The 21,189-nt window shown below is 44.5% G+C and overlaps 1 protein-coding gene across 3 annotated transcripts in view; it reads right to left on the reverse strand.

The window, feature by feature from the left end:
* Positions 1–11,180, reverse strand: part of PPP3R1 (protein phosphatase 3 regulatory subunit B, alpha) — a 57,602-nt gene extending 46,422 nt beyond the window's left edge. For 2 of the 3 annotated variants that reach the window (XM_077315011.1, XM_077315000.1), the window contains exons 1-2: positions 10,719–11,180; positions 6,199–6,234 (exon numbers count right to left, since the gene is read on the reverse strand). In XM_077315011.1, the coding sequence (XP_077171126.1) occupies positions 6,199–6,234; positions 10,719–11,165 (483 nt within the window). In that variant the 5' untranslated portion in view covers positions 11,166–11,180. The remainder of the gene's footprint in view (positions 1–6,198; positions 6,235–10,718) is intronic. The other variant, XM_077315020.1, reaches the window with a different exon arrangement.
* Positions 11,181–21,189: the final 10,009 nt, after the last annotated feature.

Raw genomic sequence — 21,189 nt, forward strand, 5'->3', positions numbered from 1 at the left:
AATAAAAAATCTAAATCCCTATGGAAGATGGTCCCCCCCAGCCCCCCGCCCATGACTCTCCCAAAGTTACTGTTAATTGGTATTTCTATAATAAATGTGGTTTTTTAATCTTTTGATGTAATCTTTTGATGTTTTATTGAAAGTTGTTTTGATGTTATAGTCTGTATAATGTTCCATGTAAGTTGTATAATGTTCAGTGTAAACCGCCCAGAGCTGCAAAAAAAATGGGTGGTATAGAAATCTAAATAAATAAATAAATAAAAATTGGTTACATATTAGCTCTTGATCCAAGAATACTAACTTCTGATCAAATCCCTCAGCTCCTCATATTGCACTCTGGCATTAAGATCAGCTGGAAATTCCTGCAAACAATGCACCAGTGTAGGACATTGAGAACATGAATGGAGATACTCATGTTTAGCTACAGTGACAGAACTGTCCCTTCCTGAAAGCATATTTGAACCCATGATAGATTTTTTAAAAAACTCTTATTATCCAACAAATGTGAATTAAGGCCAATATTGTAGATTTTGGTAGTTCTACACTTTTATTGTGATTTTTAAACTACTGTACAGAGCCTTGAGCAACTGGACTGTTGGTATAAAATGCAAAGGAGCCATATTTCAGCAGTTTTTTACCTGATCTTTGGTAGCTTTTGATGCTATATGCTTCCCATAGCTCACTCAACATGGTACAAAATATTAAAATGTCTAATCAAGTTATTTGGGAATACCAGGTCCAGTTAGCAAGCACCTGTTATGTTAAGAAAAAATACCGGGGTAACACAAATCATCCATTTGTCTGTGTATGATAAATAATTCTGTAAGAAGAAAGGTCCAGTGAGCTATTTTAATATATACATTCCTATAAATGTTGGCCAACAATAAAATGCTTGTATTAAAAGATGCAAGAGTCTGACAACCAGATTCAATTAAAAAAAAAACCTGGCACTGGCAGAAATTCTTTTCACATACTGCTGTAGTGCTAGCATTCTACAAGTTCTACAGTTTCCAACTAATTCTTCTGTCAAACTGATTAGCATACTAACTTCAAAAAAAAATTGTGGCTAAGTGGGGAAGTTGAAGCTAAGGACTTTTTCAGGAAATGAATATCTTGGTGTTTTGTTCTACCCTTCCTCCCCAGTCCAGGAAGTTGAGTACTATCATTAAAGCAGACTTAAAGAAATATTAAAAGTTTGCTCATTAATAACTATATCACCCACAAAACTGTATCAACACAGGCCACTGTGTTAATCAATTAAATGCTTTATTAGATCCCAGACCCCCAAAAAAAGATTACTTGCCAGGAAGAAATTTCTACAGTACACAGACAAAAAGCAATAAGGCCATTTTCACAGTTATCTATCTCTTCATACTGATCCAATTCAAACTTCTTGCAAGGTGTTAATATCTTTTACACATCAACCGTTACCAGATGTGGCACACTCAATTTTGCTTTTTGTTTTATTGTCATTTTCTCAGAAAAGAGAAGTAAACATGCTGCCCTTATACTACCTACAACCAGACTACACCCTACCTACAGCCATCACTATTGTTATAGCTGTTACAATTATTATGTTTAAACTGTTTGGCTTCGAGAGTATGTGAATTAGAGTGGGTAGGGTGGAATTTTAAAAATTGTAAGTTAGGATAGTTTGCAATGGAGGGGAAGGGACAGGAACTAAAGCAGCACAGGGAAGGGTCCACCTTAGTCTCAAGCCAGCCCTCTGCTAAATGGGATAACTGTGAGAAAAGAAACAGGAGTTGAGGAGGCTAGAGCAAGTTTGTAGGAAGACTCTCGACAACAAAATGGCAAGAACATCTTATTGGACGCTTATGAGATGGTAGCGAAAGCTGTAAACGATTTCTATGCAACTTCCATTGCATTTGACAGCACATTCAAGTTTGAACCCATTGAAGAATCCAACGCTAGATCCGCAGAACCAGACTAGCTACCGCCCCATCTCACACTTGATGTTTCTAGCTAAGGCAGTTGAGTGGGCAGCTGCCCACCAACTAAAGGCATACCTAGATGAAGCATCACTGGACCCATTCCAATCCAGTTTGCAACCTGTCCTGGTGGTGGAAATGGCATTGATTGCCTTAACAGATAATCTCTAAAGACAGCTAGACCAAAGCACATTGGTACTGCTTGTGTTATCAGTTCTCACAGTAGTGTTTGACATAACAGATCATGAGCTTCTAGCTCACCACCTCACCAATACAGGGACACTGGAGTCAGCTTTACAGTGGCTGTTCTCTTTCCTTCGCAACTAGGGACAAAGGGTTGCTATTGGCAAGGGACAATCACACTGTTACAAACTCCACAAGTCACAATTCTCTCCCTGATGCTATTCAACATCTTTAAGCACACTCTAGCTCAGCTTATTTGGAAGTATGGCTAGTGTGTCACCAATATTCGGATGACTCTGTTAATGAGCAGCTAGCTGCACACTCCACCCTAATCTTTGGTTAGGTGTCTGAGAGCCGTGTCAGAGTAACTCCAGTAAAGCCACTTTCAGCTCAGTCCCCTGAATATCAAGGTCCTGAGGCTGAGTAGGAAGGATCCAGAAGAGGAAGATCATCCCCCTGGTCCAGACAGGGTGCAGCTAATAAGTCTCAAACCATCAGTAATTTCAGAGTGATCCTTGACGCCTCCCTTAGCATAGAGGTGCAGATCACAAAGGCAGTGCAGCAGGCATTTTTCCATCTACATCAAGAAAAGCTAATAGCACCCTACCTGGCCCAATGTCAAACCATGTATCCAAACTTTTGCCATTTGTTTTTTTTTAAATCTGCCTTTCATTCTGTATAATTAATGGCCTTAGGTGTGACTGTAGCTTGTTTAGGCTAGTTTGAACCAGGGACTCTGCTCTGAGCCTCAGGGAAGGTCAGTGTATATAAATATATAATAAATAAATTTGTTTGATGTGTGGGAATGTGTTATCTCCCTTCGACTTTGGGGCCAGAGGCACCAGCTGTGTCTTCCTAGCCTGGCTATGAAATATGGCATCTGGAGTGTTTCATGCTCAAATGGGAATACAGGGGGAGCTAAGGGACTGGAGATTAAGAAGGGGCAATGGTTCCTAGGTATATAGTCTTGTCAAAGGATTAGAGTTGTTAGTATCATATCCTCAATAAAGATACTTTCTTCAACAAAGTCTGCTTATTGGGAGCAATCAGCTGAATTCTCACACTCCAGAACACATAGTCACAGTGATCCATGCAACGGTCACCTCCAGAAGAGACTACTGAAACTCATTCCATGATGGACTTCCTTTAACCTTAGTCTGGAAATTATAGCTGATCCAGAATGTAACTGCCCAGGTCCTTGCTAGGACCCTGTGGAGCGCCCACATACCACCTGTTATCCAGCAGCTGCACTAGTTCCAAAGGGCCTGTAAAACACCACTCTTCAACAAAGTATATGGTTGAGTCTAATGCCCCCTACTTGTACCTTATCCACTCCACCTGAACCCTGGGGAATTATAATTTAATTTTGATTTTGTCTGACTCTAGGTTTGAGGGACTTTGTGATGGAGCAGTGTTATTTTATTAGGAGCTTTTTAGATAACTTGTAAATGATTTTAAATAATATTACAAATATTTGTATATGGTTTTAATGATCTTAGATGCCCTGAGACCATTCTGAGACACGCAGCCTTAAAATGGCACAAATTTTTAAAAAATAATCCAACAAGCAACAGGCATGGACCCAGACCTAGACCCAGCAAACATTAATTATCTTTATTCAGCCTTTAATTGATAAAAAGGACTCAGCAATCCAACAATTTGAGAACCACTGCTTTGGTTTTAAATCCAAATCCAATACAATAGGTGACTGGATACTGTTTTCAGGTTTATTATGGGAGTCCTATTCCTACAACTACCTTTACATTTTAACTACTTTCAACAGTAGAATACAAGTAATAAGGCTGTTTCCTCTGAGGTAACCATTAAGTTAATGATGCTCGAAAGTAAAGATTTGGAGTAAAGGATTTCCTGGTCATTATTCAGCCTAGCTGAAAAGATACAATACAGCAGGAAAGGGCAGGAAACTGTAAGCCCTTCTGAAACTCCTTTGGGTAGAGAAAAGCGGCATATAAAAACTATTCTTCTTCATGTTTAGAATGTAGTCTGTAAGCAGTCACACACATAACTCTAAGAAACCCTGCTGCTAGCTACACTGCAGTTTGGTGTTGTGGTTAGGAGTGCGAACTTCTAATCTGGCATGCCAGGTTCGATTCTGCGCTCTCCCACATGCAACCAACTGGGTGACCTTGGGCTCGCCACGGCACTGATAAAACTGATAAAACTGTTCTGACCGAGCAGTGATATCAGCGCTCTCAGCCTCACCCACCCCCTCAGGGTGTCCGTTGTGGGGAGAGGAATGGGAAGGTGACTGTAAACCACTTTGAGCCTCCTTCGGGTAGGGAAAAGCGGCATATAAGAACCAACTCTTCTTCTTCTTCTTCATATACCACTGGATGGAATCAGCCAAGCATTCACACAAGAATTAGTACCTTCTGCAGATGGATCAACCCCCCCCCCCCAACCTCAACATGAATATTACTTATTTTCTACTACAATTTATCTTTCAGGGGGGAAATTCTTGATGCTTTATCAATATGACCAATGTACAATGAATTTAAGCAAAACTTTTAATTACTACCATTTCCCTGCAACTTTTCATGTACTCTGAGGAATATTTAAGAAATTCTGGACAAACTTTGGATGCTTACACCAAGGCAATGTGTTATTTATTTAATAAATTATCGCAACTAACAACAACAACGCATTCCTTGCTGTGACGAGGGGGAGAGCTAGCCTATTGCAGAGGCACAACGATGGGTCTATTAAATTATCGAAAGTCTCAACCTATTATTAACTTGGAAGGGCTATGCCACAGCAATTGCAATGAAATCTGGCAATAGAAACCTAATAAGTATCTCTCTCCCAACAACAAAAAAGAGTAACAAAAAGGAAATTAGAGGTACTAACCATTATTGTGTATCAACTATGCAGAGACAAGGTAGAAAGAACTGAAAGCCAGAAATGGGGAGGGGGGAGACTACTGTACCTGACCACTCCAGATTCAAAGCTTTTCAGTTAATTCTGCTTACATGTTATAGAACTTTTGTCCTGTCAGCCACAATTGCTGATGTGAGCAATGAAGTTTGAACTATTTCACCACATACATTTGCTTATTTCTTTGTCAATGGGAAGACCATAAACACTGTTAGTATCTGTCCTGCTCTCACCAAACATATTTAGGGGACCAGTTTTTACAAAATTTCATATCCCTTCCTCGTGTACTTATCAGGTAGTCTTTGAAGCATGGATGTCACCACTGGTTCACTGACTGCCACAAATGAGAGCTCCATTGGTACACAGGCTATTAGCATAGAAATGGACCTTGGCAGTGCGGGTCCCTACAAACTTGATGGCAATCTTTGTTGTTCTATTTTGTTATGCAAGGGTGTATGTATATGTATATATATCCTTATCCATTGTTATTCCTCTATATATTTCTGAAACAGCCTAGGGGATGGGATGTGTCCAGCTGTCCAAGTTGGAATAGGGCCAATCAGGGTGCAGCCAGCTTTGCCCCGATTGGCCCTGCCCCTGCAGCTCCCGCCCTCTGGTCTTTGACTCTAGCCTCTTTGCTCTCTAGCCTCTTTGCTCTCAGTGCCTGGAGTCAGCAGCAGGTAAGGGGAGAGGCCCTGGTCAAAGGGTCGTGGTGGAGGGCTTGCTAACAAGGGCCTCTTGGCCTGCAACAATGGGGCTGCTGACAAGGGCCTCCCAGCCTGCTGACTGCCTGCTAAGGAGCTCTGTCTCAGCCCTGCTAACGAGCTGCCCAGCCCCCGCCCGCCCCGCTTGATCCAGCCGCGAGCTGTGGCCCAAAGCCACCTTAAGCTGCCTGGCCAGGGGCAGCTTTCAGGGCCCGTTTTAGGAATGGGCTTTGAAGCTACTAGTCAAATAAACTTCATACCTAATCACAAAAATATCTTAGACAAAGTAAATTTTTAAAAAAATCATTAGCACATTGCCTTTAAGATTTTAACGTACCTGTAGATGCCAATTTTTAACAGTACTACACTAAGAAATTCAGTTTCTTTCACAATTTTTGTAACTTGCTTTATCCCGATTACAGAGGTTACCTTATAAGAAAAACTACCTATCACTACAAAACTTTCACCTCAGATCGTTCACTATGCCTGCCAGCGCTTCGGTCCTGCAGAAACATAAAGAATATGTTACTTCACACTAAAAAAAAAATCTCTATATTAATTGTATAAAAACTTAATTTCAAAAAATGAACTTACTATAGCACTATTTAAACATATTTAAGTAAATGGGCCCAACTGCATTTCAGTATTATTCCTTTATTTGAAAGACCATTGAATTGTGAATTTTCCCATATCCCAATAGCAAGAAATATACTGGAAACAGGAAAAGGAGAAAATCCGCTACAGAACACTTCTCCAGCTCCCTGCCCTAGATATCCTCTCTCAAAAATGCAATTATAATGACAGATCACAGTCAATAGGTGACATTACAATGCCATAATGTAAACGAGAGTAGCTCTGTGCACACTGCTCAGGAAAGGAACGTTTGCCCACATGCAAGATACTGCAGCCTGATTAAAGAATGTGGCACCCTGGGAACAGAAACAGTCCTGAGTGAAGAGTGGGGAATAAATTATCCTTCTCAGGACCAAACACCCTGGACTGGAAGAAAAGCTCAACAAGACCAAATGCAGGGGGGAACATGGATATCTTATGCAAAAGGACAGGATTGCTTATGTGAAGTGGACAAAGCAGAACAGCAGTGGAGTTTCCACATAGCAGGCTTCCCCACCTCACTCCCACTGCAAGTGGACACCTCCTCAGACTCCCAGTTTTTCAAAACTATGTATGTATATATTATTTTTAAAGCAGTACTAGAATATCAGTATAATTAGCAGGTGCTCTGAATTCCCAGGTTTCGGTCAAAAAATAAAATAAGTCTCTTGCCCTTTGAGCTTCAAATACATGCATTTTTCCTTAAATCTCTGTAACAGAACAAGCTAGAAATTTACTATTTATAAAATAAAGGCCGAGAATCCAGAGAACTTATTGTCACAACAGTATATCGATAGATATGCTACTGTTGGTTTTATGTTCTAGGGAAAAAACAGGCCAGGGAAAATAGATATTACACAGGGGGGGGGGAATCCAAATCTTCTTTCCCATACAGCAGCAGACCAGGCCAAAGTCTTTCCCAAAACTCTGGAGCACAGCAAGTATAATAAGATTATCAAAAAGCCGGGGGAACCCTCAGTGGTGCAAGAATGCACTAAGCGACTGTGGAGAAGCGGGGTGGGGGGTCGGGGTGTGGGAGATGAGTCCCAAAAGTATTGAACTCAAGGTAGATAACCCATGCAGAAGCTATTCACATCTCACACCTACAAAAAACATTTATGCCTTTTGTATTTAGAGTGGCAGGTGCCAAAAGATGTGCTAAGCACATCAAGCAGCTATAGAACACTTTGTAAGTGGGCTGCCAAGCTGCTATTCACTTGTGAGTGCTAGATATTGTTGTAGTCCCCTGGATGGTCCCCTGGAAGAGCAAACCATAATCAGTGGAACTCAGTATTTATACTTCTCAAACAGCAATCCTCCTACCACACAGCAAACAGTGCCTGAAACACAGTGTTTGATATGGCAAAAGCATATGCCCTTCAACAAGTTTAACCTGTGGATCAAGGCCAGTTTGTCCCCAAGTACTAATAGACGGCCAGCTTCCTGGTGAGAAACTCAAGGCAGAGCAATGCTGCTATACTATATGGAAAAAAGTTTTAGGCAGCACTACGCTAGGATAACCTATTAATTTTGAATTCAGATGTAACATTCCCTGAATAAAGGAAATGCAACTGAAATTCAAATGTATATAACGGCTTCCTTTTTACAGGGACATTATACAAGAACTTCACTTGACAGTTATTCTTGAATACAAAAATTTCTCACAAAATAATTCTGAATAAAGTATAAGCCTTAGATTTAGTTAAACATTAAATGCAGAATTTACTGACAACAATGCTTTAAGGCTTGTTTTTTTAACTTTGATAACCCTATGCTAATCACATGTATTCAAGAATGAAGCCTGTTATTTTCAGTGAGAGTTCATTCTCAAGTATGTTTGCTCAGAATAACTGCTGTAGTTTTGACTTTACATTACTGAGACATCACATTTCCTGCCTTACCTTGTTACAGTATTGCCCAAAACTGTTTTGTCCAGTTCATTTCAATATTTCAGCAGAATACCTACACTACATTTTCAGTCTTCATAGTCACAGTACACATTGTGAATATGAGCCTTATTATTAAGTCTTTCCTCCACATCCTTGCTTAGAAAACTGAAAGCTGAGCTCCCTTTTTTTTAAAAAAAAACTTAAAACTAAAGTAAAAAAAAAGAGAGACAGCCCTTTGACATTCACATTCATTGCAAAACTTTGAACAACAGAAGAGCTGAAATGGAAGGACAAGGCTCACAGGGTTTCCAAGTTAAAAATTAGAAGTTCTTAGAAAAGGGAAGGCAATATATAATTTAGGCTAACAAATGTTTGTGGGAAAGGGCGTTGATTCTTGGCACTAGCAGCTGGGAGGAGTCACCCCTAGCGTTGACATAAAATACTGCAGAAGCAGAGACTATGCTGGAATTATTTTATGAAAAGCAAATTTTAATCACCCAGATTTTTAATCAGGCAGCCTTTTTCTTCCTCATTCCCCCTTATTCAATGAAACAGCAGTCAATCCTGCATGCCTCCCACTTTATGCTTTCAAGTAGTCATTTCCCGATTGGAGCAACAAAACTCATCAGGCAGGTCTGCTGCCAAAGGCACTGTCACTTTTCATGTGGATATCAACATCAAACACTGCCACATGAGAAGAAGAAACCTTGTGAAAACAGCAAAACCAGCACACCACCACCAAGGATATAAAATGTGGTCTTTTATGTATGGGGGAAAGGCTCATTTAATAAGCCGTTTAAATCACATTTAAAAGGTAGGCTTTTGTGAGAAGGGGGCATTCACTCTGCACAAGTCTGCTTGGGAAAGGACCGCTCAGGTATTCAAAGATGAAAACATGGCTGAATCTTGCACCTAAAGCAAGATGACTGATGTAGAACAGGAAGACTTCTGTGTATTTTATAGTTCTATGATAAAAGGGCAACAAAGGAGAATATTATAGTGTTGCTTAATGCAAGGTGTTCCAACTACCTTATGAAGGGAAAAAAAGTTATCAATGTTAGTGGAAAAGAGGACAGGAAATCAAAGCACAAGTGAATATGGCATTTAAGGTATTTCTGGGCAAAGATTTAACGTGCTGCATGAAATTACTTCAACACCCTGATTAAGCACAATGGAAACATGAGCAAGGGGCATTAGAAGGAAGAAACCTGATGGCACACCAAGAAACAACATGAAAGTGGTCTGGAAATCATCAGGAAGCTCTAGGAAAAAAATGTCAAAGACTATGGCAGTATTACAGCAGGAATCTTAGCTTTAACTGTGTGGGAAGAAAGGCAGCATGTTGAGAAAACTCGCAGCTGCAGGGAAAATGCAAAGGCTGTGGTAATCCAAAAGCTTATGCCCGTTTACTTGAACCTAATAGCATGCAAGCACCTCCTCAAGATTAGGTTATTCTACTTGAAAGGCTTGCTAAAATACCAAATTTCCCAGTTTTTTTTTGGGGGGGGGAATGTTGGCTGGTATTAAGAAAGTAACCTCCCCTGGCACAGCAATTCTGCATAAACAACTCATTGAATATGAAGGGTTATTTCTTTTTATTAGACAGCATGCATCACTGTGAGAAGGCACGATGGGGGGAGGAAAAGAAATAGCTGGTGGTAGTAAGGAAACACACTATAGAAGGGGGGGTAGGTAATAGTGGAGGAGGCAAGCCACCATAGAATGCTGGGGGGAGCTGGTAGTGAGGGGGGGGAAATCACTATACAGGATTGGGGGAGCAGCAATAACTGGTAGTGAGAAAGGCAAACGACCACGGAATCTGGGGGAGGGGAAATTAGCAAGTAGCAAGAAGGCAAGCCATTGGGTGAAAGGAATAGTTGGTAGCACGGGGGAACCCTCGATACAATGCTGGGGGAGGCAAAGCTTAAGCCACTACTGAAGCCTGGAATGGGGGGGGGGCGGTATGAAAAGAAAAAAAAGCTAAGAGGGTAGGAGGACACGGTAGAAAGGGAGGGGGGGTAGCAATGGAAGAGGCACAAGCCTCTAGGGGAGGAAGGTGGTTCTGTGGAAAGCCAAGCGAATACGCCAGAGGAGCTGCGTGGGCTCGAGATCTTATCCCCCCCCCAAAAAAAAAACCCAGCATGTTGAGAAGGGGTTCAGACTGGAAAAGAAAGGGGGGTATTAGCAGATGGTTGCGGGGTTGGGAAGGCTCCTGACGAGGGGTGGGGCACTGCAGGGAAGGGGGTCCGAACCGGAAAAGCCATTGGAGCAGGCGAGGGGGGGGGAGACCAGGACGTCATCGAGAGGCTTTTGAAAAAAACGTAGTGGGTGGGTGGGGGACGGGCGCCAGGAAAGGCTACCTAGCAAGGGCGCATTTTTTAACCCCCCCCCCCAAAAAAAATCCACCGCATCGCCTTCCCAAAGGGGAGGGGAAGAGAAAAATCACCTCGCCCCCCCCCACCGCCCCCGCCGCTGCGGCCCCTCACCATGGTGGCGGGTGGGCGTCGAGCGCCGGCCTGCCTCTTCTCCCGCTCCTTTTCTGCCTCGGCCGCGGCTCCCTTCGGCCCCTCGGCTGGGCTGGGCTGGTGAGCGGGCGAGGCGGCCGGGCTGAGAGGGCCGCGCTTGACGGTTGGCCGCTGACCGTTGACGGTTGGGCGCTGCAGTGGCTCGCGCCGCCGACCCGCAGCCTCGTGAAGAGAAAAAAAAAAAAAACGGCAGGCGGGCAGAGCCGAGGAGCCGAAGGCGACGGATCGGCAGCAAATAGAATAATAAAGAAATATAGGGGAGGGAGGAGCTCCCAGCATCCGGGCCACTGCGGCAGCGGCGGCGTCTTCTCCTCCGCCTTGCGGCGACCGCTCGAGCGAAGGGAGGGCTCTCATTTGCATACGTCGCCGGGCGGAGAGGGATGCTCGTCGGACGGCCGGTGACGTCATGGCCACGAGGGGCGAGGGGGGGAAGAGCGGCTGTCAAACGGAGGCCGCGTGGGCGCTGTTCATTTTTTACAAGAAATAAAATAAATGCATGGCGAGGGGCTTGTTGAAAGTGAGGTTGTTTCCCGAGAATGGCCCCCCCGCCCTTTGCTGCTGCTCTTTCGACGTCTGCAGATGTCTATGGACTACAATTACCAAGAGCCTTTGCAGGCTGGCAGAGGATCATGGTCGTTGTAGTCCACGGAGGTCTGCAGTCATGGAAAGAGCCGCAAAAGGAGAAGGCGGCGACGAAAAGAGGGAGAAAAAAAACACAGTCTTTTAATCTAAAGTCTGGAGATCGGTTGTAATTCCAGGAGATCTTCAGCCCCCACTTGAAGGTTGAAAAATCCTGCAAACAGCTTACTGCAGTATCAGTAAACCCGATGGATTTTGTAGGGGAGATTGCCAACAACACAGTTGCCAACAATGAGCTGTGAAAGAATATTAAATCGCGTTGCCATCTCTGTGATGGGAGGGACTTCAACGGGATGTGATGCCATAGAGCCCACCCCTCCAAATGAGCAATATGTTCCAGGCTCCACCTGGAGGATGACATCCCTAATGGATTTCCCAAACCTCTCGCAGACCTTCAGTTTAAATTGCTCAGCTGCATAGAATCATAAGGCGACTGCAGTTCGTGAAGCCAAAAAATTGTTCTTAAAGGAAATATATCTTCTTTCATTTTTAAAAACAATCATCAAGACCCCTAGATCCTCTAGGTCAGTAGTTCTCAACCTTCCTAGTGCCACAGCCCTTTAATACAGTTCCTCATGTTGTGGTGACCCCCAACCATAAAATTATGCAAGGGTTCTTTCACAGAAAATAAACTGAAACTGACCAATGGTGTGAAGATCTATTGTTCATGATTGTATATAAATTGGTTTTTTCCAGGGTTTCTCAGTTCAGTTCTGCCTCTTGTCCCGCCATGCTGATCTCATTCTTTTCCGCTGCTCCAGACAGACAAACGCTCTATCTCGATCTACCTTGCAAGGCTGTTGTTTGGATAGCGCCCCCCCACCCCCGGCCAAGCTGCTTGTCCTGCCACAACCCCTGTGAAAGGGTCATTCAACCCCCAAAGGGGACTCCTGACCCCCAGGTTGAGAACCACTGCTCTAGGTGGGACCTGTAGATTTCCTGCAGTTACAGGTATCCCTTCCTTTTGAGGGGGGACTGCATGGCATTATGCCCCCCTCCATTCCTTCCTCATATCCCTGGGCGCCACCCCCAAATCTGGCATTTCCCAAGCCAAAGTTGCCAAGCATAGGAGGCCTTTTTAGAGCAACAAAGCCCTTGTGGAAAGTCCTGGTACCCAGGGAGATGAGCATCCTGCATCCAATGTGGCAGATGAAATGAGAGCATGTGTTTAGGATCCTTGCTTTCTTCACTCTATACTTGTTGGATACTTTTTCTATTAGTGGCTCCTTTAAATAACTATAGGAGTTTTAGTCATCGTTTCCCTTTAAATTTTTGAATCTTCATGGGAGAGGCTGAGGATAATTGCTATTTAGCAATGTCTCTAGTGCACTCCCTTAAGGATCTTTGTGGCTGGAGAAACACAGTGTTTGTAGTTTTTACTGATAGCCAGTGAAAAATTCCCTAATAGTAAGTATAGCTATTTCCCTCTAGCATGGAGTCTAATTGACTTACAGTTTTACTTTGCATTCCAACCTTTTTGGTTTTTTCTGCCTTATAGACTTAGTCGAAGAGCATATTTACAGCATAGACAGAACATGAAGCCTCTGTTTGCTCTTCTCAATTAAGTTGACCAGATGGTCCCACTTTTGGAGGGACATCTGGGGGCACCTGGCAAATTGTACTTATGTTGAAATTAAAACATATATATAGGTGCAATGCTATTTTTGCATTCTGTGAGTTCTATGAAAATTTTTGTTGCTCCATATAGACCAAATTTTAAATCAACCCCCCCCCCCCCCACAGTCAATGGTGTCCCGCTTTACCAATGTTAATATCTGGTCACCTTACAATTAATGCAAAACTTTATATTTAAATAAAGGCCTAATTCAGGTATTGGTTAATAAACAACAAATTATAAATGGCCATTACACTATTTTTCTTACACTGTGGTCCATGTTGTCTTTGATCATAACTGGACTTTATGGTTTTTTGTCCTAGTAGTCTACAGAAGCAGATGCGAAATAGTTTGAGCTACTGGGTCCTGTTGGGAGTTATGTATACACTTTATGATTGATTGTTTGTCATTAAAATTGTATGGGTACTCTTTCAATTTGTATAGTTTCGTGGAGTTGAGGCTCTTTTGTGGTTTGCATATTATCCTTTGTGAATTTTGCCACAAGGTTTCCTGCACTTTTGTTACCATTGCTCCAACTGGCAGTGGCTCTCCAGGGTCTTTTACACTCGGCCAGTTCCAACCGGCTAGCGATCCCTGGTCCCAAGGAAATATGTCTGGCCTCAACTAAGGAAACAAATGAATCTGTGCAGGCTCAATATACAGTTTAATGAGGGAACCTCCTAACAAGAGAGTGCCAATTTACCAACAAAATTTCCAAGTCCTTGTGAATTACCCTTGTTTTGATATACTTCATCTGTGTTTAATACAACAATCAGTGGATGAAATGACATACAGTGGCAAATGCTCTGTGTTCTCTCCGTCTCCAGGAACATGCAATGGCAGTTGCTCTTCCCGTTCTTGCCACGGCACATTCACTGGCACTTGTTTGCTGGGAATTGTGTTAGAAATTGGCACTCTCATGTTAGGAAGTTCCCTCGTTAGACTGCATATTGAGCCTGCACGGATTCATTTGTTTACTGGTCTCGAGCAAAGCCTGGATGTTTTCCACTTGGTGGAATGAGCTCCTGGAGGAAATCCGGACCCTGTCATAACTAGGGCCTCCAAACTAAAGCTCTTCCACCAAACTTTTGGTTTGGGCTAGCGAACTGGCAACATCTACTGGGCCTCCCTTTAGAAACCCTCCCCCATCAGAAATGCCCAGTGAAAACATCTGGGGTGAGCTGTAATTAATGACTGGACAGTTGCTAATGTTTTTAATAATGGTCTATAATAAAGTTTAATTTTTAATAAGAATAGCCATGTTGGATAGCCATGTTGGTCTCAAGCAGTGGAACAAGTTTAGAAACCAATAATCTTCCAACACTTGATGGAAGATCTCTTAAATGCAAGTCTGGGGGTCATTCGCTATTTTGACCAAGTTTTGCTTGTGGAGAACACAGTCCCCAAGCTCACTGACCATATCAGACAGGTCAACACAGCCAGCCTGAAGGTGAAGCAAGGGAGGTCCTGCTGATTTGTTTCCTTCCGCAACCACCGCTGTACTTTGCGGGCATTTCTGCTCATTCCGCCAAGGACTGCCTCAGCTCCTGAGTTCTCAACTGAGTGTTGAGGGGGTGGCCTACTGGCAAACTGACTTCACGCCCTTCATTTTCCAGCAAACCAAACTGTCAGTTCACAAGTGTTGCTTCCTGTGGGATCAGTTAAATTGCAACGACCCATCATGGAAGCACTGCACAATGGCCAACCTGGTATCATGCACATGAAAGTGCTGGCACAAAGTTATGTCTGGTGGTCCAGGATTGGGAAGGAGTTGAGTTTTGGGTCCAACCCTGCAAGACCTGCCAAGAATGTCCCCCAGAGGTGCCACAGGCACCAGTGCAACCATGGAAATGAGCTAAGAATCCCTCATCCTGGCTGCATATTGACTTTGCTGGCCTCTTCCATGGACACATGTCCCTGGTTGTTGTGGATTCGTTCTCCAAGTGGCTGGAGAACATTCCAGTAACACCCATGACATCCACTGTTGTCATAAGTGTCCTGCAGCACCTCTTTGCAACCCACGAACTGCCAGATACTCTTGTCAGGGGTAGTCAACCTGTGGTCCTCCAGATGTCCATGGACTACAATTCCCATGAGCAAATGTTGGCAGGGGCTCATGAGAACTGTAGTCCATGGACATCTGGAGGACCACAGGTTGACTACCCCTGCTCTTGTTTTGGACAGTGGGGTGCAGTTCACTTCAGCTGAATTCAGGACGTTTTTGGTGGAGCACTTAATTCGCCAGGTAACCTTGGCACCATTCCACCCTTCAACAAATGGACAGGCCAAGCACATGGTCCAAATGACCAAAGACGCACTAGCCAAGCTGATGCAAGGAGACTGACAATAGCACCTAACCCACTTCCTAGATACGACTCCATCCTCTGCAATGGGAAAGAGCCCGGCAAAACTGTTGATGGGCCAGAGACTCTCTACCCTCCTGGACTGGCTGCACCTGGACCATGATGCAACCCAGTCAGCATACCAAGAGGTCTCCATCACACCCAGCACCTTCATCTCGGACTACTCAGTCTACGTCTGAAACTACAACAACAGCCCTAACTGCATCACAGCCACCATCAAACAGGTAACAGGATCCCTGTCCTACAGCCTCTGACACCTGTTAACTCCAGTGGCATGTGGACCAGGTATGTCGCCACAAACCTGGACCAGCCTCACCAGGAGCACCACCAAGCCCAGCACCTGCAGCTGCCACCGCTGCTAACAGACAACTCATCCAGCCTGTCACAGCACCAGACTTGTATTGGCCTAAAGAATAGTCACCAAATGTAAAATTAGGACAAATCAGAATACAGTCAATTAATTCTTTAGTTCTCGCAGCTTAATTGCCATTTGGAAAAAATTAGCCACTATATCAATTATATCTGGATCCTGAATTGGAGAGAAGGAACTGTACCTTGCATTTATCAGAATAGCCAATTCATTTAAATGGGAGTATGTTAAGAGCCTCTTGTGGCACCGAGTGGTAAGGCGGCAGAAATGTTGTCTGAAAGCTCTGCCCATGAGGCTGGGAGTTCAATCCCAGCAGCTGGCTCAAGGTTGACTCAGCTTTCCATCCTTCCGAGGTCGGTAAAATGAGTACCCAGCTTGCTTGCTGGGGGGGTAAAAGGTAATGACTGGGGAAGGCACTGGCAAACCACCCCATATTGAGTCTGCCATGAAAACGCTGGAGGGCATCACCCCAAGGGTCAGACATGAGCCAGTCCTTGCACAGGGGATGTGCACAGCTCTTGCACAGGGAGCCAGTCGTTGCACAGCTCTTTATGTTAAGAGCTTTAGCCCCAAAAGCATTGTATATGGGGCAATAAAAGAAAACGTGTTATATGGTTTCTATAGAACCTTGTTTACATGGACAGTGTCTCTGTGGGTAAGGAATCTTCTGAAATCTCCCAGTCATAACTGCTGATGGAAGGATGTTAAATCGGGCAAGCATAAGGGCCCTGCATTGCTGGGGATTAACAAGGTGAGAGAAATAAAACGCTAATTTATCAGGTGGTGGTTGGATACCTATGGTTTACTCTTGGGAGGGTTTATCCTTCAGGGGGCCTTCCGGTGGTGGAGTAGGGTAGCAGCAGCTCACTAAAGCTCTTCCGTTTTAACTGTTTTAACTTTCCTTTTTATCTGATGTTTTTGGTGTGTAAGTAGATGTTTACACATCCTGGCCTAAAGAATGTTGCTACTTGTTTTACTCATTCGGCCCTTGTTTTTTGCTGTTTTCATTATTGCTTTTTATTTTGCTAAGATAAGACAATGCTGCTTCTGGAAATGCTATGCTCCCTAATTTTTACTCTTGTCGAAACAGACTGCAATACGTTATTCAACAAACAAGCCGAAGTACACTTGGCATGCTATCTGCCTCTAAAACAGGTTGGCAATTTATTACAACTAAGCTCATTATACTGGTCAGACTAATTCAGAACAGCTGAGAGGTGTGACTTTAATAGACGTTATTCTCTATGGGGGCTTGCAAGCGTGGAAGAGATCTGGAATACTCTCCCCCACCAGCTCCAAAGCAATCAAAGACTGAGGACTATTTCTCGTCCCAAATTTTCACAAGCAACTGATATGTAATCTTGGCCAACCATTTTGATCCTAGAGACACATCTACTGACGATGCAGCAGGAAATCTTGGAAAGGCTATAAACATGGGAAATGCTGAGGTTATAGCTGATAACCTAGAACTATAGCTGATAATCTATAGCTCCCTGCCCGGCGACCTGATGCGGCGAGAGGCGCAAAGCGCCTCTCACCGCGTCAGGCCGCCGGCCAAGGGAGCCCCCGCCAGCCACACTCTGCGCGACTGCCGGGGGCACCCTTGCCTAGCGCCCGCTGTATTTATTTTACAGCGGGCTTGATTACTAGTCATAGAATAATAGAGTTGGAAGGACCTCATGGGTCACCTAGTCCAACCACCTGCATTATGCAGGACACTCACAACCCTATCACTCATCCACTCGAACCTGCCACCCCCTTGAGACTTCACAGAATCAGCCTCTCTGGCAGATGGCTATCCAGCCTCTGTTTAAACATTTCCAAAAATGGAGAACCCACCACCTCCCAAGGAAGCCTGTTCTACTGAGAAATCGCTCTGTCTGGAACTTCTTCCGGATGTTTAGACGGAATTTCTTTTGAATTAATTTCATCCCATTGGTTCTGGTCTGTCCCTCCAGGGCAAGAGAGAACAACTCTGCTCCATCCTCTATATGGCAGCCTTTTAAATACTTGAAGATGGTTATCTGATCCCCTCTCAGTCGTCTCCTCTCCAGGCTAAACAGACCAAGCTCCCCCAACTTTTCTGTATACGTTCTTGGTCTGCATACCCCTCACCATCTTTGCTACCCTCCTCTGGACACACTCCAATTTGTCTATGTCCCTCTTCAACTGGGGTGCCCAAAACTGAACACAGTACTCCAAGTGAGGCCAAACCAGAGCAGAGTAAAACGGTACCATCACCTCCCGTGATCTGGACATGATACTCCGTTTCATACAGCCCCAAATGCCATTTGCCTTTTAGCCACCTAATCACACTGCTGACTCTTATTCAATGTATGGTCTACTAAGACTCCTAGATCCTTTTCTCACATGCTACTGCCAAGTCTCCCCCATCTTATATTGGTGTCATTGGTTTTTACCTAAATGCAGAACTTTACATTTGTCCCTATTGAACTTCATTTTATTCAGTTTAGCCCACTTCTCAAGCCTATCAAGATCATCCTGTATTCTGATTTTGTCTTCTGTTGTGTTTGCTACCCCTCCCAGTTTAGTATCGTCTGCAAATTTAATGTATCCTTTCTAATCTCTCATTCAAATCATTTATAAATATGGTGAACAACACAGGTCCCAGGAAAGATCCTTGGGGTACTCCACTTGTCACTCTTTTCCAAAAAGATGCTGAACCATTAACAAGTACCCTCTGGGTTCCATCTGTCAACCAGTTATTGATCCACCTGACAGAATTAGGATCCATACCACATTTTACCAACTTGTCAACAAGAATATCATGTGGAACCTTATCAAAAGCTTTACTGAATTCCAGATAAACTATGTCCATGGCATTCCCATGATCCAGCAAGGTAGTCACTTTCTCGAAAAGAGAGATAAGGTTGGTCTGACATGACTTGTTCTTGCAAAACCCGTGCTGAGTCTTAGAAATCACAGCTCTCAGTTCCAGCTGCTCAAGGACAGGGTGTTTGATTATTTGTTCCCAAATATTGCCAGCTACTGATGTCAAGCTGATGGGTCGATAGTTACCTGGATCCTCCTTCTTCCCTTTCTTGAAGATGGGGACAATATTTGCCCGCCTCCAATCATCTGTCACCTCACCTGTTCTCCAAGAAGCGTCAAAAACAATGGACAGAAGTTCAGAGATTACATCTGCATGTTCTTTTAGTACCCTTGGATGCAATTCATCTGGCCCAGAAGACTTTGTTTCATTTAAAGAAACTAGGTGTTTGTGGACTACCCCAACAGTGATCCTAGGGCACCATTCTCATCCCCCCTGTTTTGTTACGTTTTTGCCACATTCAGCACTATTTCCCTTACAAGAGAAGACTGAGGAAGAATAGGCATTAAGCAGTTCAGCCCTCTCTTCATCATCTGCAATAATTTCAATTTCTTGTGCTCGCAGTGGTCCTTTGGTGTCCCTATTCCTTTTCTCACTTACCTCCAAATCTCCAGGAGTTTCCTAGCCTGGATCTAGTGGCTGGGGGGGGGGGGGTGGGCTGTCAACCCTAGTGCCAAGCCAATATGAGAAAGCCACTTTCAAGGTTGCACCAGAAATAGAGCTGAGCGCCTGGCTACTGATGAGAGGGTTGAGGGATGGGCAGCATCCTGGGATATTTTAAAGACTTTGTCTACTTACAGGAAGTTCTGACCACTGAGATCCTGATGATATCTAGAGCTATCTAGAAGTGACAATGGTAGCTGTAGCAACTGTCCTAAGTTTACCCTCTCCAGGGCTGATTCTGCACTTACTTTGTTTATTCCATTGTGGATCCTGCTGAATTCAGATCAATTTGAACTCATGTCTTTCTCAATCCCCCTCCCCCCCCCATTGAAACAGAAAAGTGTTCTGCGCATGATTAGGGAAGCTCAGATGGGGGATGTGCCAAGCACAGCAGGAGCCTCTTTTCTTGAAGGGGAGGGGGAGAAGATTGGAGAGAGCCGAGAATGGGGAATAAATCCAAGAGGAAAATCTCTGCTAAGCTAAGTTAGGGCTTCCCCTTTAAGCGAAGCCTTGCAACCTGGGAACGAGGAAGCCTTTGAACTGATGCCCTGGCCAATCAGGGCTTTTCTACAGCATTGGAGGCTAGAGGCAGCAAATTAGTTCAGGAAAAGCAGAGAGCTGCATCTTTACTCATGTCGATTTTTCAAATATTGAAGGTGTCCGGTTAGGAGCAGCAGTGAGGTGGGGGGAGGGGCATCATTGCAAAAGGACATCCGGTGGAGCCGGCTGGAGCTACTGCCTCCCCTACTGGACTCCTGGAGCTCCCGGAAAGTGAGCACAAGAACAAGGGGGCAAACGGAGAGAGGCACGAACCTGGAGAGATGACAGGCCTGACTCAGGGAAGAAGCGCTGAGCCCTGCGCCAGCCAAGAGGAAATTGACACACATACTGATGGCAGCAAGCAAGGGACTGCCTTCCAGCCAAACCACCCGCCCGGACTTGGGGAGCTGCAGGATGGGAGGGAAAAGGGGCCAGATGCCAAGGAATTGGAGCTAGAAGGGAAGGGCCAAACCAGAGTGAAAGAGGCAGGATGAAAGCAGGAAGGAGCGAGGGGGCAGAGGGTACTTACCCCAATCCTCCAGAATGCTGAGTCCAGCTGAGAACGCCCAGAGTTAAGTCTCACGCAGCCTGTGGGAGGGGCGGTGGTTGGGGGAAGCATCAGCGAACACCCCACCCTGAATGCCCCAGGGAAGGGCCAGAGTGAGAGAACGCAGCTGGCAACACCTGAAGATAGAAAGGGATAGTTACTTACCTGATTAGCGGCATGTTCCGAGTGGTGTCTGGAGGGCAGGAATTGTAGGAAGAAGAAGGAGAATCTATAGGTTAAGTACACAGGGTGGGGACACGAGAGGGGAATAAAAGAGAAAGAGCATGTGGGGGTGGCGATACAGGATGGGAAGAATGGAGCTGCCAGGAGATTGTTGTGTACTGAAGACTAAGGAATAAATCAACTAACAAGCTTCGCTGATTGAACATTTTTGTTTTCCTGAGGTCAGGTGCAACGGGGCATGACAGCAGAAAGGAGCAGGGCCAAGAGAGGGGAAACCCCAACCCCCACAGAAGGTTATATCCACTCCAGGATATCGCAGGAGAAAGATAGGGTCACTCTGGATAAATCATGCTTTTTGCAGATGAAAAATTTAAATCACCCAATATCAAAATGGAAATCACATTCAGTGTAGATGGCAGGGACTGAATAGACCTGGGATTGGAGATTCAGCCCAGGTGAGCTTTCTAGGATTTGAGCGTACTCTTTGACCCCTTGCTCTTTAGTTGATACTCTCAGCATTCTAGATATTTTTTGTAATCTAAATGGGAGTTTAGGGTTGCCAGTAGGGTTGTGTGCGGCAGCGTATGAATCGGCCATTCCAGGCCAACGCAGTCAGCACCGCGCCACGGTGGGGGAGGGGAGGGGAGGCTCTGGCTGTGTC

Source organism: Paroedura picta, chromosome 1 (genome assembly GCF_049243985.1).
Source record: "Paroedura picta isolate Pp20150507F chromosome 1, Ppicta_v3.0, whole genome shotgun sequence".
Classification (NCBI taxonomy): Eukaryota; Metazoa; Chordata; class Lepidosauria; order Squamata; family Gekkonidae; genus Paroedura; species Paroedura picta.